General features: G+C 42.0%; 1 protein-coding gene across 1 annotated transcript; it reads left to right on the forward strand.

The window, feature by feature from the left end:
- Positions 1-4,505: 4,505 nt before the first annotated feature.
- TEX48 (testis expressed 48) lies at positions 4,506-8,994 on the forward strand. Its single transcript, XM_067745426.1, is given in 4 exon segments — positions 4,506-4,545; positions 4,937-5,059; positions 7,364-7,490; positions 8,889-8,994. Coding segments are annotated over 4 exon segments (396 nt in total).
- The last annotated feature ends 5,838 nt before the right edge of the window (positions 8,995-14,832 follow it).

The following is a 14,832-nucleotide window of genomic DNA, read 5'->3' on the forward strand; positions in this document are numbered from 1 at the left end:
CATCAGCATTTACATTTATTGAGCCTTTACAACGTGCCAGACAGCTGTGCTAAGCACTTTCCATCATTAGTTATGTGAGGATTATTTAATCCTCACAACCACATTCTAGGGTAGATATTATTATCATTCCCATTTTACAGATAAGAAAACAGAAGTTCAGGAAAGTTAAATTCTTTTAAATTTCATAGCTAACAAATTGTAAATCCTTAGGAATTATACCCCAAAGAACGTGCTTGTAATTGCTACAGTGTTAATATCCTTTCCGTTTCTGAAGGGGCTCAAAAGTTCAAAACTCTTGGCTACCAACGCTTAGAGGAGAAAGTGGTTCTACTCCCCTCTGTTTCTCGGGAAATTGCTGGGGAGTAAAGATATGAAAAGCATCAGCGCTAGATTCAGATAAACTTATATTTGAAAATATCTGCTGAGCTGCTACTACAGAATGATCTCCAAGATGCTATGTACCTATAAGCTGCTTTAGCAGAAGAGACCTCCACTCAACGTGTGGAACAAAAACTGAATTTATTTCTCATTAAACAAGAGAGAACTATGCTCTGATGACAAAGTCTCTGAACAAAGCTAATGGCTAATATTTAAGGGGTTTGTGGAGGCACTGAGTTCATGGACAGGTGGTATTTCAGAGGCAGGAGTGCTTAGGAGTGGTAGACCATAGGCCATGAAGTACTGTCTGTGGATGTTACTTTCAGGAGAATGGTCATCAAGATAAAAGTTCATTAACAGATTAAACGGGTTTAAACAGGTTCTGGTGATTATCTGTTACCATGGTTACAAAGCAATCAGTCTTCGCTTAGGAGTGTGGGAACTCCTTTTTTATTCTTTGTCTCCCCCTTTCGGCCCTCCCTCAACCAAAGCCTCAGGAGAGACCCTCAGGGACTGTCCAGATCTTCACCACTGTTGGCCACTTCCCTTGAAGACACAGTTACAGTTTTCCACTTACAGAGATCTGATGTTCAGCTGGAGCATCAGCCAGCCTGATGTCTTCTTGTTTCTGTCTTTCAATCATCTGTGGAGCCAGAAGTTGAAACAGTTGCCGCATAAAAGTATTCCACTCTCTGGACAACAGCCAATGAATGACTGTGAGACAAACAATAATAATTAAAAGAATTTTTAAGAGAGTGTGGAAGGCAGTCTAGAATCATAACTATTTCCCAGGTATGACAGAAGAAGATAAATTTCAAATGATACCCTGTGTCTACCTCAAATAGCCAGGTTGCCTTTTCTTTGGGCTTAGATATAGATCAACCTCACCTGTGGTATTAATCAAGGTACAGCATGAAGGGAAAGCAATGGTGCATAATCCCCCGATTAGCCAAAGTAAAATCCAAAGGTATTCTATTATCCATTATTCCCTGAGCTAAGAATTTTCAATTGGTCAGTTGTGCCCTAGGATGTGGGCTGTGCTGCGTACTGTCAGTCAAGGTGAAGGAAAATGAGCCCCTTGTGTTGTCCACCGCCTTTGGAGGGCTCACTGTTCTCAGAAGTCTGGGATATTGAAAACCCCATGAAGGATTTTTTTCCCTTCCAACACTGTGTAAGAAACATTGTCCACTGAGTGTGCCCGGGAGTTGCACACTTGGAAAGGCACACAGTCATCACAAAGAACAGTAGGTCTTAGGCCCGGTTGGCACTGAAGAGTCTGATTTCCCAGTAAGAAATAAACCATGTCAACAATCAAGCAGTATTACTGTCCACCTTTATTTATCAATTTTCCTTGGGAGTTTAGAGGAAGAACAGGAGAGTGCTGATATATATATATACATATATATATACACACACACACACACACACACATACAAGTGTCCTCATCCACAGGCTCCGTGTTCTTTAAGAACAGAGGAACTTTTGGTCCAAGAGGTCTTAAAGTTATTTTGATTTCTAATTAATTTTTAGGACTATTTGAAAATAATCAGGAGATCAAAGTCGACATTTCTCATTCCAATTTATTGTATCTAAGTTCACTATTTCAGGTCTGAGTCCTCTGCAAGAAAAGAAGAAAAGATTCCCTTAAGCTGTTCGTCTACCCCAGAACGTCCTGAAGTTTATTCAGTCTCCTACTGATTCATCTTGATTTAGTTTTCAATTCTGAATCTTTGCCCAATCTACCCTTAAGAAAAAGGTTTTACCTTTTGAAATAACTTTTGAAATAATTTTATGTGGTGCATTTTCTGTGTTTCTTAACTTCTCAAGCCCTTAATTTTTTGGAATTATGCATAGATGGGTCATTTAAATCTTCTGGTCTTTCCCATCCTGCTGCTTTTAAACATTTTGCTCCATTGTTGAAGGTTAACAATTAAGTTAACTAATTGATACAAATGTGGTAGTCTAGGGCAATAAGTAACAATAACAGAATCCTGAACTAGACAGCAACTTTCTGTTGTTCCAAAATTTGAGATGATTTAAAATATTTCTCCTCAATTCAGCTCTCACCCAGGTTTTAAATTCAACCTCTCTGGATCCACCTTCTGGTACAGGAGTTTTAGGGGAATATTGTGCAATGTTTTGTTCTCTTTTCTAGAGAAATGCACCATGAAGAAAGTTTATTTAGGTAGTTAGGGAAAGGAACAAGAGAAGTTTAAGTGGGTGGTAGAGATAAAGCTAGGTGGAGAGAGGGAGACATGCAAGGCAAGTAGGTTTCAAGTTTGAGTAGTGGTAAGATTTTTTTTTCTTCTTTCTGGAGCGAGAGCATATCAGTCAAAGAAGCCCTCTACTGACTGTTTGGTGTTTTTGTCTTCTCTCTCTTCTACCGCCCCTCTTAAATCTAGTATTTTTTTTAAAAATCTATTATTTTTGACACTGAAAGTTTGCCATAATGGCCATTGTAATTTTAAGTCATCTAGCAAAATTTTGCCATTAATTAAGATAAGCACATCAGAGTACATTCAGTGAGAGTATATATACAAAGCAAGAGTTTTTCCAGGGAAGAGGAAGCAACTTTAATGCAGCTGAGACCATGACAAACAGGAAAGAATACACTACAGTTAGTCAAAACTTTGTACTATGCATGACATCTTGAATTCCTTGGCCAAGGAGAACCTAAAAGGCTTCATATGATCAATGCCCTAGAAATCACTAACTCCAAAATATAGGCTGAGAAAAGTGACTTTTCATTGCTTTACCAAGACGGACATGTGCTCATGAAGGTTTGGAGAGACCCAAGGCAAAGTTTTAGCAATTTCCTTTATACAAACTGACCACCAATCTAACAGACCTCCAACCATTAGTTCCCAGGGCTGCCTGGTGGTGGAGGTAGGTCAGACTTATGTTTTCATTTCTTCCTTATGAAGCACTTCCTTCTACACTCAACATACATAAGGCAATCTAGAACAAAACAAAAGCCCATGAAGCAAGAGTTTATATAAGTAGATGAAGATTGAAACTATAGCAAGCAGCAGAAGAATCAGCGTATTAATGGCAAGCATATTTGCTAAATGGTGCATCTCCAAAACAAAAGATCTAATTGCCTTATATTAATTTCTATTTGCTTATAAATCCTAAGAAAATAGATCCATTAAAGAGAGCTCAGAGAAATATGTCACAGATCAAATTATGATGAAAAACTCACTTGACAGCAGATCCAAAGGACTATTGGAGATTGAAGCTAAATGGGCCCAGGAAGTGCCCCTCTTGGTCCAAGGATCCCACACAATGGGGACATCGTATGTGTCTAGTCTGCTGGCTGTGTCTAGCCACAGTATATAAATTGTACTATATTGAATAGCTTATGTGCAGGAAGTTAGAGATTTTGTATTAATTATTAAGAAGTCAAGGGTAAAAGAAACAGTAAGATCTGTTTGAAATCTACTGCCATAATTCAGGCAAGAGCTGATGGTGGCTTGGATGGTATGAGAGTAGAGAAAATGAGAAGCAAATGCCCATGAGTGAGACAACTCACACAGTGAGTTGGGTATTGTGAGAAGAATTTCCTACGAGGGGGTTTGCCACAGAAAGGGAAGGGAGAACAGGAAGCATTCAGAGACCTGGAAAAGTTGATATACAGTGAAAGGAGTTTGGGATGAAAACAAGGCCTTGTAATTCTGGACCACCCAAACTAGGAAGATCCTTGAAGAGATCATCTAACCTAACTTCCTCTTATTACTGATGAGAAGCCTGAGACACAGAGATAAGCATGGACTTACTCAAAGCCATACAGCAAGTTGGTGGCAGAACCAGGACCTACATCTACAAGACTGTGCTTCATCACCATGTTCTCATGGGACCTGGACCAGCTAGAATAGTTTGGAGCCAATGAGCTACATGAAGGGAAGGGAAAGGAAATACAATGACCACTGACTGGGCACTTTGTGTACCCATCACCACAGGGGTCACTTTTCGTATGTTTAAACCTTTACTTTTTGCAAAGTAGGCACTGCTTTTCCCATTTTCCACGTGATAAAAGTGAGGCTCGAGAAGGTTAAGGAACCTACCCCTAGAAACGGGGTAGAATACAGATCTGGTTAAAAGCCAAGCATGTTTACGTGGATTTCCGCATGGGCTGGGATTCTGCTGTAGTGGGATCCTACCTGGAGTGTGAGCACAGGTAAAGGACTGGCACTTTTCATGCACAGTCGTATGTTTATTTAGGAAACAGCCCTGCCCAGGGAACTGGGCTCAAGTTCAAGATCGGTTGATTCAATAAGGCACCCCTGCAAGCAAAGCTGCAAGAACAGAGGCTTCAACTCCTTTCCATGGGTAAGAAAATTTTGTATAAAATAGGGATAGTGACCTTAAGAGAGAGCAACCGAGGCTGAAGGGCTTGGGCCTGCTGGCCGTGGGGAGCTACAAGAGATCTGGGAGAGGGAAATGTTATTATACCTTGGGAGAGGCTGACCCTGTAGGACCCCCATCACAGTAAATTTCCAACGGGGCATCTGGAATTCAGGCCCCAGAACCCAAGGCCCCATTCCTTTCTTTCATACAGCAGCCCACCGAAACCTGGCCTCGAAGATCTTCTGTATATGCTGCAAATGCTGTGAGGAACCCAATGCCACAGATGACTCCAAGATCCCCAGTCAAACCCAGGAGCTTCAGCCATCAAAGCATGGTAGGTACCAGGCAAAAACACCCTGCCTGGCCTCTCGAGGCCTCATTTTGCTCATCCCCCTTCCTGCTGAGATACCCTCAGATTTCTTTCAGCTTTTGATTGAATAATTCCAACCCAAAATGAGGTGAAGATTGGGTGGTTAAGTATCCAAATCAATAAACAATAGGGCCTCCCTGGTGGCGCAGTGGTTGAGAGTCCACCTGCCGATGCAGGGGACACGGGTTCGTGCCCCGGTCCGGGAAGATCCCACATGCCGCGGAGCGGCTGGGCCCGTGAGCCATGGCTGCTGAGCCTGCACGTCCGGAGCCTGTGCTCCGCAACGGGAGAGGCCACACAGTGAGAGGCCTGCGTACCACAAAAAAATAATAATAATAATAATAATAATAAATAAATAAACAATAGAGCTTAAAAATCTTGAAACTTAAAGTGTGATTCATGAACCAGGAACATTGGCATCACCTGGGAGCTTGTTAAAGCTGCACTTTCAGACCCTACTCCAGTCCTACCAAGTCAGAACCTACGTTTTAACATGACCCACAGGGAAACCTGAACATACATCATAGTCTGAGAATCACTTGTCTAAAGACTATAAAGATAGCAGTTAAACTCTGCCTTTGGGGCTGGGGTTAGATCCAATCAGCTCTGCCACAGAATTGGGCAAGTCACTTACCCTTTCACTCTGAGCTTCAGTGTCCCTACCTGTAAAATGGGGATATCCATACTGTATTATTACTTTTCAGGATCACTGGGAGGATTAAATGAGGGAATATATAGAAGCACCAAGCACAGGGCTTGCACTAGGTAGGCATTCAACAAAGGTCAACAAATGGAAACTATGGTATATAGGTACTGGCTAGGATAGGATAGGCTCTGCTGCTAAAACAAATATGCCTTTAAATCTCAATCATTTAAATGAAATGAAAGTGTATTTCTTGCTCATGCAAAGTCTATTACACATCTATTTTCATCTTTAGTCAGAGCATCTGGAACACACAGTTTCCAAGGCCACCATGTATAAGAGGAGAGAGAGAGAGAGAGAGAGAGAGAGAGAAGGCATCCTGACCTTCAGTTTGTAATTACATCCTTCTTGATGATCCAGGAAAAAAGGTCATAGTGGAGAAGACTGGGGGTCAAAATCAGCAATTTCAGACAGAAAAAAAAAAAAAAGCATTACTGTCAAGATCAGGCAAAGCTAGGACTGACAAACACGCAGTTGGGCGGTGAGTGGTGAGGTCAGGGAGGCTGGTCAGGCAGCTGGCACGATCCTACTAGGAGACAGGACAATTCAATGGCAGGAAAAAAATTCTCATGGCATATTTTGCCAGCAATCCATAGCAGGGGCCTTTAAAATACTTCCCCTGAAAATAATTTCACGATAAAAACCAAGAAACTTAAAAATGTCAGTCCCTTTGTCCAAGATGATAATAATGATAATTACTGAGCCCCAATTACATGCAAGGCACTGTCGAGGCCCAAGGGACCCAGCTGTGATCAGATAAGTCCCCTACTGTTTCAGAGCTTACACACTAGAAAAGTGATCTTATTTAATCTCTGTAATAACTCTAAGAAGTGGACCTGATTATCCAGAATGGATATATCATTTTGCAGGTCTGAAAACACAGACAGAGAGAGGTGAAGCAATTTGTTCAAGATATGCGGCTAGAAAAGGACAGTCGTTTATTACAGAATACAGCTTAGTCTGTTGACAAGATTGTATGTTATTCTTTTAAGAATCTAGGAGTATGTCAAAACAAAGCCTTCTATACAATAGTGGTCATCACAATGGTATTTACGGTAGTGAAATTTGAAAGCAGTCTAAACACCCAACAATAGAACATTGGTTAAATAAATCCTGAATTATCCATAAAATTCTTAAAATTTAGTGACGTGAGAAAAATGTTTATGATATGTAAAAAGTAAAGTGCATGCATAATATACAGGATGTGATGGACTATGTAGAAATGTGCATATAGGCAAACACTGGAGCTGTGATCATATCTGAGGGGAGGGGTGTTTGGGGCTTTTTTTCCTACTTCATATTCTTCAATATTTCCTAGCTTTTCTATAATGGGTATGCATTATATTTATAAACAGGAAAAAAGTAAACTTTATATTTTAAAAAGAATACATATTTTGAATCCAGTGCCTGCTTATGAGGCAGAGAACTCAGAAGACTAGAGGACGCAGACTCGGGTACTCCCCACCCCACGATAATCACCACTGGTCCATGTGCCCTGCTCCAGTTGGCAAAACGCCTTCACCTCTGAGCCTCCCCACATGACCACGTGGAATTACCACTGCCAGGTCTGCAGAAGGATGAGCTTGACGGACAAAATCTCAAGCAAGATAATGAAGCGTCCCACGTGATTTGGGGAAACTCCCTGCTCCATCCAGAAAAGAGAACATCCTATTTCAGCAGCAGTGAGTTTGAGGATGAGTTCCAAACTGGGGTCCTAACACTGACCAGGAAACTCTGGGGGAGGGGGCCTTGCCCTAATGACCAAACCCCAATTTGATATTGAGCTAAGTGGGGTGACAGGACTGCTCCCTTCAGGAAGCTGCAGTCACATTCTAGGACACACTGGACAGAGTCCAGGGGTCTAAGACCTGGCTGCAGGATCCTCTGAGCTGGGAATTACAGGAGGAGCAGGAGGTCTGGGAAGAAAGAACACATAACCATACTTTCCTTCTAAGCCCTTGTGGCACTGTCTTATATGTGTATTGCACGTGATTGTTTGCTTCATGTCTGCTTCGGCCACCAGACGATAAGTTCCAGGAGGGCAGGGCCTACATCACTTTTGTTCCTCCAAACTCAACCAGGTACATGGCAAATAAACATGCCAGAAAATGCTTGTGGATTGAGCGTAGTCCAGTGGGGGGAGAAATGCCTCTGGTTCCTGGAGTGTAGCCACATCCAGAAAGAAGGAATGCAGCCCCATTGATGGGCACCCACACTGTACCCAGGTGATCTCACATAGCTCACAACCACCCTATTAGGCTGGCTGTTAAGAGGTAAGCGTCATCCAGCCCAGTCACCTCAGAATTCTCGTAACAGCTAAACCCTCCTGGCAAACAAAATTTCAAAGTCCAATTTCTATAAAAAATCTAAGGGGTCCTGCTCTACTCGAATTGGGGGTGAGGGTCTGGGAGCCCCCTTAGCTCCCCTCCCCTCCACAGGGCTCCATGGAGCATAGTTTAAAAATCCCCCTCTCGATGGACTTCAGGACACGGGGAGGGGGAAGGGTAAGCTGGGACTAAGTGAGAGAGTGGCATGGACATACATACACTACCAAACGTAAAATAGATAGCTAGTGGGAAGCAGCCACATAGCACAGGGAGATCAGCTCGGTGCTCTGTGACCACCTAGAGGGATGGGATAGGGAGGGTGGGAGGGAGATGCAAGAGGGAGGAGATATGGGGATATATGTATAGCTGATTCACTTTGTTATACAGCAGAAACTAACACAACACTGTACAGCAATTATACTCCAATAAAGATGTTAAAAAAAAAAAAAACCCACCTCTCACTGTGTAGAGAAGGCTTTGGCCCACAGTGGGAAGGGACTTTCCAAAGGCCCAGCAGAGAGTAGTGTTAACGTCAGAACCATTATGGGCCCAATTCTTCTATTTTCCAGGCCACTGCACTTTGCAAGACACCCTGCTGTCATTGAATGCTCCAATGGGGTACCAATGCGTCCCAGGCCAGGATCCACATGGCTCACACAGTATTCCAGAAACTGACAATGACCAGGGATGGAGGCGACCAGAACAGTCCCCCCAGGCCCAGAGCAAAGCCTTCACTCAGTGTGATTTTTCCCTTTCTTCTTTCAGATGTGAATTCACATGTTTCCAAAAGAGGATTTCACAAGAGAAATCTAAGCCGCTACTCCCAGGATCGCTGGCCGTAACAGCCATGCCTCATTGGGAGACCCTGAACATTCTAGACGGCAGCCCCCTCGCAGGTCTCCGAGGCTGCACGGCTGCTGGAGGGTCTCCGGCAGGAAGGGGGCGGTGAACAGGGGCCATGAAGACTGATTCGGAAACTCCCCAGAGGAGGAGAAGACGTCTGAGCCATCCCTGTGCCTCCAACAAGAGTCACTTCGGCTCCCGGAGAAGCCACTGCAGAGGAGCTGCCTCCAATTAAAGTCCTTAGTTGCATCTTAGGCCTGGGTCCCTCCCCTATTCCCCTCTCCCAGCCCTACTGCTGAGATTCCCTTGAATATAGAACAATTAGAATTAGGCATCTCTTATTAAGAAATGAGGTCTGATTCTAAAACACTTTCAGTCACTCCTTACCAACCTAATGAAGTACTTAGGAGAGGCTGGTCAGCAATGGGCAGCTATAAATAGATGCTGGAATAACTGTCTAGAGCTTGAGGGCACAATACTGCTCGCCTACTGTGGGACTCAATTTGGTGCTCAGGGTCATAGTGGACAGTGGGCCAGGTAGTGCACAACTCTGCAACAAGCAGCCCTATAGTGATGCAATGCACAGCCCATGCAGTTGTAGAAAGCTGTCTGTGCTAAAACGCAGAGCATGCAAACGTAACATGCCAGACACCCCAAGTGGCTTCAACTTTAGCCAGGGAGCCAGGCCCAGAAGCATATCACTTCACCTTACAGACAACTTGGGGATTTGGGGAAGCCTTCCTGGAAGAGATGGTGCTTGAGTTTTTTTGAAAGTTGAAAGGGAATTAGCCAAGCAAAGAGGAGAGGGGAATGGTATTCCAGAAGGAGGGAACAGAATAAGCAAAGTTGGAAAACAGAGACACAAGCTGGCAGGAGTATAAAGTAGCAAACTTCGACGCTTGGAAAGACGAAAGTGAAAACCTAAGCCAGGGTGTTGGGAGAGGTGAGGGGGACAGAGCTTTAAGACCCTCGTATCCAGAAGAAGAAAGTTGGACTCTGTCCAGAAGGTAATGGGGAGCCAGGGAAGGTAATGTTTAGGCAAAAAAGTGACATAGCCATATTTCTGGTTTTTGCAATATGAACATGGTAAGTTGTTAGGACAACACAGTAGCACTCCCTGTGTCTGCCCCCAGCACTGAAGAGGAGAATAAAGGAAGATGATGTCTTATACCACAATATTATAGACTGAGATTCATACCTACAATGGAAAGCCCATCCTGGCTGCAATTTGAAGGATGTGCAATTTGAAGAAGTGTGAGCAATAACGATAACAGCAGTGTATAAATCTGGTATATTTCTCTTCTCAATGCTTTATAAATATCAACTCACTTAGCATAATAACCCAACAAGGATAGTACTGTTACTACTCTGGTTTTACAAATTAGGAAACTGAGACACAGAGAACTTAAACACGTCTCTGAAGATTACACTAATAGTAAATGTTAGAGCTGAGACTTGAACCCAGGACACCTGATTCCAGAATTGACACTCTTAACCAGCCAGTTATGCTGCCCTTCACAATGATGGCAGAATGACATTCAGTGATTGCTTTTGGCTCCAAATTGACAGTTCATTGCCTGTTCTTCGAAACTGGAGTCGGGCCCTTTAAATCTTTTTCCCTTGGCAGCCAGTGCAATGTTAGGCTTCGTCAGTAGGGGGTGCTGGAGATACTGGAAGAGGAAGGGCCTTCCTTCTGTTCCGGGGAGCTCACTTAGCAGGGAGCAGCACATGTAGCTCCTTGGGTATCTGGCTCTGGCAGTTCACGTGGCTTCTCCAGCACCCAGATCCTGCTGTATATGGTGGTCGACAGCACTTAGCAGCCAGCAGCTTCTCCCGGTGACTTACCCCCAACAAATGGGGTAGTGCCTCCATCTCTCTGTGGTATCTTTCCCTAGCACCTTAGAGGGCAGATTTCTAGAACATTCTGTCAACATGGCATCTCAGAGACTTCTCTGCATCCAACGGGCCACAGCCATGTCCTTCCCAAGGTCCATATCTCAGCTGGAGATGGGCGCTCTTCCTTGGGGCCTCTATCTCAGCCCTGTGGTGGTGGCTACGCCTTAGACCTGTTATTTCTATATCCTTTACAGGCTCTTACTTCTTATTCACCAATCCATTATTTCAACCCCCTGTTAAAGTTAATAATTCTTTATATTAAACTTCTTATATTCAAATTACTGTGTGCTTTCTGTCTTCTGATTGGCCCCTAACTGATACAGACATCCAAAAAGAGGCTGCCTAGGCAATCAAGACAGACAGTGATACAGGTATGAACTAGGTCAGCATCCCCAAGATGGAGACGAGAGCCCCAAGTTACAAAATATATCTCGGGTAAAGCTGGCCAATTCGAACTCGGAACCACACAGGGAAGAAGATTCTGCAAAATGAAGTTCTTCCCTTCTTTTGCAATGCAGAGAACTGTGAAGGGGGTGGTAGTGAGGCCAAGTTCACCACACACAGGAGATCGTTTCATCTTGCGCTATGTCAAGCTAAATGAGTCTACGGGACATCCAGGTGGCCACATCCAGAAGGAGGTTAGAAACATGTGGCAGGTAAAGTTAAAAGAACAATGGCTGAAAGGAAACCAGGGAACCTCCAGAAAACCCTATGTTCCTTATGTCTTGGAACTGTTTCCTGTAACAGATTCAGCAGGTGCTTTGCACATAAAAGATGCTCCTTAAGTGTCACCTCCTGCATTTAGAAGCCACTTCACAGAAAGATGGGGGGAGGCTCACATCCTATGAACTTGTCAAAGGGCTCTTGGACTCAGGGTGATATCTTTCTTTAGAGGATTTTCAAATAATAACAATAAAAATAATAATGGAAGCCACAGCTGGACCTTACCTCTGACTATGGCAAACTAGCTGGTATCAGACCAATCCTCCTACTGAGAGCAGTTTAAAAGGCTGTAGTTTCTTTTTCTTAAATCTGTCCGAATATGTCAAAGAGCTACCAATGCAGTGAGGACTGGAGGGGCCAAGATCCTCAAGAGAAAGAAAGTGCAGAGAGATGAAATGGACATCAAGGTCTTCTGACCTCCTCAAGGCACTTGCCAACTCCTTAAGAGAGTCTAAAAGGCTGAAAAACTGGGCAGAGCTTTCAGTAGACTCACCGCTTAGAGGCTGAGGGCTCACCCTGGAGGAAGAGGATTGGCTGTTAAAAGTTTTTAAAAGTACGTTTCCAGTTAAAATCTCTGAAGAGCTAGAACCTGCAAATCAGTGCTAACCAGAAATATACTAAGTCTTACTAGGACTAAAACCCAGAGTCAAACTAACCCAACTCTACTTTTCTCAGAAGCAAAAGTAAATCCTTTCTGAAGGAATATCCAGAGTCTTGTACATCTCTTCAATGTTTCATTTTTTAAAAGTGTCTAGCATTCAATAAAAAATTACCAGGAATACCGGAAGATAGGACCAACTGACTGAAAAGGCAAAAGGAACATACTTACAGAAGAGCCAGATACTGGAGTCAGCAGATGTGGACTTTAAAATATTGAAGAAAACAGATGACAAGATGGATAATTTCATCTGAGAACTGTACACTATTTTTTAAAAATCAGTTAAAAATTACAGGACTGAACATTACAATAGCTTAAATTAAGAACTCAATTCAAAGGATTAACAACTGAGTAAACATAACTGAGGGTAAGAGTAATGAAGTGGAAGATAAGTCAGTAAAACATATTCAGACTGAATCATGAAGAACCAAAAGAATAGAAAACACAGAGAGTCTTAGAGATACAGTGACAAGGTCTTAACATCCATATCCTTAGAGTCCCAGAAGGAGATGAGAAAAAAGAGGAGAAGCTATGATGAAAAATACTGTATCACAGATTCAAGATGTGCTACAAATCCCAAACAGGGTAAATATAAAAAAAGTTATACCTAGGCACATCAAAATACAATTACTGAAACCCAAAGCAAAGAGGAAATTTTAAGAACAGCAACAAGACTGATAACTGACTTCACAAATAATGAAAACCAATGACATCTTCCAAAGGTTGAAAAGAACCCCAGAAACCTGTAGTACTCTAGAATTCTTGACTTACCAAAAACTTCTTTCAAAAATAAAAACACAATAGAGACCTCTCAGCAAACAAAAACTCAATCTGTCACTAGAAGATCTGTACTGGAAGGAAGATACTAAAGGTACTTCCAAATATAAATACTATTCTAAAGAAAAATTCCAAAGGTAGTTTCGGGAGTAGGTGAATGATTCTAGACAAATGTGTGGAAATGCAGGAAGGGATAAAGAGTAATAACAAAGTAATAAATGAAGAATAATAAAAAGTAAACATGTGGATAAACCTAAATGAACACTGACTATACAAAGCATTAATAATAATGTCTGTTGTGGATTAAAATATAGCAAGAATTGAAATCCATGAGAACAAGACCACCACAGACAGAAAGGTGAAAGAGTTCTAAGGTCTTTGGATTGTCCAGAAAGTGATAGAAGGATCCTCTTATAACAGAATTGAATAAGTGCAGGATGCATGTTGTAATCTAGGGTAACCACTAAGAGAAAAGAATACATACCTCACAAGCTACTAGAAGAGAAATTCTACAAATCACAAAAACTTAATGCAAAAGAAGGCAAAAATAGTACAGAAAAAAGAACACAGAAGGGGAGGACCAATAGTAAGTAAACAGTAAGATGGAACATTTAAGCCCCAAACTATCTAATATATCAGGAAACACACTGGACATAGCATAGTAAATACTCCAGTTAAAAAACGGACTGAATTTTTTTAATCCCACACGTTCACAAGAGGGGCACCCTAAATATAAGGATGCAGATAAGTTGAAGGTAAAGGGATGAACAGATATACTATGTAATCGCCAATCAAAAGAAAGCTAATGTATCAGACAAAGTAGATCTTAAGGCAAAAATCTACTAAAGAGGGATATTTCATAAAGATAAAAGGGTCAAACCATCAGGCAGTTCTAATAATTCTAAATTCGTATGCATGGAATAACAGAGCAAAACTTGTCAGAAGTGAATTAAAATACACGTTCACACAAAAACTTGTACACAGTTGTTCATAGCAGCATTATTCCTAATAGCCAAAAAGTAGATTTGATGAATAACCCAGCTGGATGAATGGATAGACAAAATCTGCTCTATCCGTGCAATGGAATATTATCCAACCGTTAAAAAGGGATACAGTATTGATACATGCTACAATATGGATGATTCTTGAAAACATTATGTTATGTGAAAAAGCCAGACATAAAAGGCCACAAACTGCATGATTCTATTTATGAAATGTCCAGAATGGGAAAATCCAGAGAGAGAAAGTAGACCAGTGATTGTCAGAGGCTGGGGACAGGGAGTAACAGGGTGACTACAAATGGGTAGGGGGATTCTGTGGGGGGAAGATGTGATGAAAATGTTCTAGAATTAAATAGTGGTGATGTTTGTGCAATCTTGTGAATATATATACTAAAACCCACTGAATTTTATACTTTAAAATGGTGGATTTTATGGTATGTTCATTACATCTCAATTTTTTAAACTGTGTAATTAAAAAAAAAAAAAAAACTTGGTCAAAAGTAAAAGGAGAAACAGAAAATCTACAATCCTAGCTGGAGAGTTTCCTCCCTTGGTCGCTGATAGAACCAACCAACCAAAATCAGTAAGGATATAGATTTGAATACGGTAAGTAAAAACTCACACAAATAGACACAGGTAGAAAACAGTATGCAGCAGCTGAAGAAAAGTCATCATCAGATGATGGAGCCCTTACTATGGACCACACTATGAACCAGGCCTTGTGCTTTGCATGCGTCACCTCAATTCATCTCCCTATTATCACATGCCCCCTTAACAGACGAGGAAGAACAGAGAGGGTGAGCATCTGG

The sequence above is a fragment of the Pseudorca crassidens genome, chromosome 7, assembly GCF_039906515.1.
Source record: "Pseudorca crassidens isolate mPseCra1 chromosome 7, mPseCra1.hap1, whole genome shotgun sequence".
Lineage (NCBI taxonomy): Eukaryota > Metazoa > Chordata > Mammalia > Artiodactyla > Delphinidae > Pseudorca > Pseudorca crassidens.